General features: G+C 62.0%; 1 protein-coding gene across 1 annotated transcript; it reads left to right on the top strand.

The window, feature by feature from the left end:
• The first annotated feature begins 743 nt into the window (after positions 1–743).
• On the top strand, positions 744–2,056 carry LOC130017143 (DNA-binding protein inhibitor ID-1). The gene is made up of 2 exons (XM_056107847.1): positions 744–1,241; positions 1,553–2,056. Exons 1-2 carry the CDS (start codon positions 819–821, stop codon positions 1,592–1,594), a joined length of 465 nt encoding a protein of 154 aa, XP_055963822.1. The 5' UTR covers positions 744–818; the 3' UTR covers positions 1,595–2,056.
• Positions 2,057–2,284: the final 228 nt, after the last annotated feature.

Here is a 2,284-nt window from a genome sequence, read left to right as displayed (position 1 = left end):
GGGGGTGGGAGAGAGGTTTGCAGGGCGCTGCCAATTCTGCATAGAATCAGAATATACAGCCCCGCTCTGGGCGCCTTATTCAAAGGTCCAACTCCTTAGACTAGAGGAAGACTTCCCGAATTAATTGCTTCCACCCCGAGGCGCCTGGGTAAACTCCCCTTGGTCCCAGGACCTTTAATCTGCAATATTCTCCCGGAATTGGGACAGGGAGGCCAGCCCACAGGAACAGTGCTAAAAAAGGAAAGCTCTCTTTACATTTCAAATACTCATATCAAGTTCTCATAGGTAATCTCCCCAAAGAACCCAGAAGATCAAGCTTTTAGTTCTGGGCCGTAAGCGCAGAGCCAGCCGCTTCTCCGTCCGGCCTCAGTTTCTCCCACCTGTTCAACGGGACAAAGAAAATGAACCTGGGCTAAGTGACCCTTGAAGCCTTTTCGTGATCAGCAATGCCGGCTTAGCCTCCTTGCTTTCTCCCCAAGGCAAGCCCTGGCCTCCACTCGGTCACCCTGGCCAGCGCCCTCCCACTTTCTCGGCTCCCGAGAGCCCTTTCCACGCCCGCCCGGGTGCACGAGTAGAGCAGGGGGCGGGGCCGCGGCGCCCGGGGCCACACCCCCAGGCCTCCCATTGGCTGCTTTTGAACGGCCGGCCCCGCCCCCCAGGGGGCCGCGGCGTCTTTATAAAAACCGGGCCGCGGGACTCCCGGCGTCTTGCTCCAAGCGCGTTGCGAGCCGTCGGGATCTCTCTTCGCCCGCCGCGAGTCCGCCGCGCTCACGGTCACTCGTCCGTCCCGTCTCTCCTCCACGCTGACGCCGAAAACCATGAAGGTCGCCAGTGGCAGCGCCGCGGCCGCCGCGGGCCCCAGCTGCGCGCTCAAGGCGGGCAAGGCGGCGGGCGGCGCGGGCGAGGTGGTGCGCTGCCTGTCCGAGCAGAGCGTGGCCATCTCGCGCTGCGCCGGCGGCTCCGGGGCGCGCCTGCCCGCCCTGCTGGACGAGCCGCAGGTCAACGTGCTGCTCTACGACATGAACGGCTGCTACTCGCGCCTCAAGGAGCTGGTGCCCACCCTGCCCCAGAACCGCAAGGTGAGCCGCGTGGAGATCCTGCAGCACGTCATCGACTACATCTGGGACCTGGAGTCCGAGCTGAGGTCCGAAGCGCACGGCGGCAGCCCCGGGAGCCGGGGGCTGCCCGCCCGAGCCCCGCTCAGCACCCTCAACGGCGAGATCAGCGCCCTGGCCGCCGAGGTGAGATCCGAGCGGGCGGCGCACGAGAGACCCTTTCCCGGCTCCAGCTGGAGAAACTGAGGCCCCGGGGTGGGTGGGGCGGCGGGGGCTTGGAGGAGGGTGTGGGGGGGGGGGGGACTTGTCCTGTCTCCGCCCGCCCATCCCTCCGGGCGCCCCTGCCCTTGGCCATGCCAGGGTGCCCCAGAGGTCTGCAAACAGCCTGCGCCTGAGCCGTCTGCAGAAGGGGGTGGGTGGGGGACTTGGGCGCCTTGTCGCGGCCGTGTCCGGTTGCCACGCTCCCGACTCACCTGTAACCTGTTTCCTTTCCGCAGGCGGCTTGCGTTCCCGCCGACGACCGCATCTTGTGTCGCTGAAGCGCCGCGCTCGCGCTGCGGGACCCCAGCCCTCCGCGGGCCAGAGGAATGGGTGCTCCTCGCTGGACTCGGGGAGGAGCAAGGCGGAGATCGGAGGACCCCCCCCCTCCTCGGGCGGCCGCTTGCTGGATCCAGCCCAGGGTCGGGGGATTAACCGGGCAGGCGACCCTCCCTCCGTCCACATCTCCAGTTACCAGAGACTTGATGGGAACGGGGAAGGGGGCAGGCGGGCAGAACCCGCGGCCCCCCACCTCCCCAACCCCGTGTGTTTCTATTTTTTGAAAAGCAGACATTTTAAAAAATGGTCACGTTTGGTGCTTCTCAGATTTCTGAGGAAATTAATTGCTTTGTATTGTATATTACAATGATCACCAACTGAGAATATTGTTTTACAATAGTTCGGTGGGGTTTTTTTTGCTGTTGTTTTTTGTTGTTGTTATTAAACAAATATTTTAGAACAGTTGTCAAGTTGCAGTGGCTTTATTGGATGGAGGGGAAGGGTCTGGGCTGGGGAGGTGGGGGTGTTCCAAAGGGCCACATCTGGACTCTCTTTCACAAGACCTGAAATGAGTGTTTCCGGTGTCTTTTAAAGTCTATTCTTTTAAACCCAGCCCTGGCCATTTCCCTGCTTCCCGGAGCCATAAAATTCATCCTCCCAGCCCCTAGTGTTTGTCAAGGTGGTCTTTGGGC

The sequence above is a fragment of the Sorex fumeus genome, unplaced genomic scaffold (assembly GCF_029834395.1).
Source record: "Sorex fumeus unplaced genomic scaffold, SorFum_2.1 ptg000178l, whole genome shotgun sequence".
In the NCBI taxonomy this organism is placed as follows: Eukaryota; Metazoa; Chordata; class Mammalia; order Eulipotyphla; family Soricidae; genus Sorex; species Sorex fumeus.
Note: the sequence above shows the minus strand (reverse complement) of the source record. Positions and strands in the feature narration are given on the sequence as shown.

What these genes read in the sequence shown, in the direction of transcription:
- LOC130017143 (XM_056107847.1), top strand. Translation starts at nt 819, where the DNA reads ATGAAGGTCGCCAGTGGCAGCGCCGCGGCCGCCGCGGGCCCCAGCTGC. An exon ending in TCAGCGCCCTGGCCGCCGAG is followed by an intron (nt 1,242 to 1,552) that starts GTGAGATCCGAG and finishes TCCTTTCCGCAG; the next exon opens with GCGGCTTGCGTTCCCGCCGA.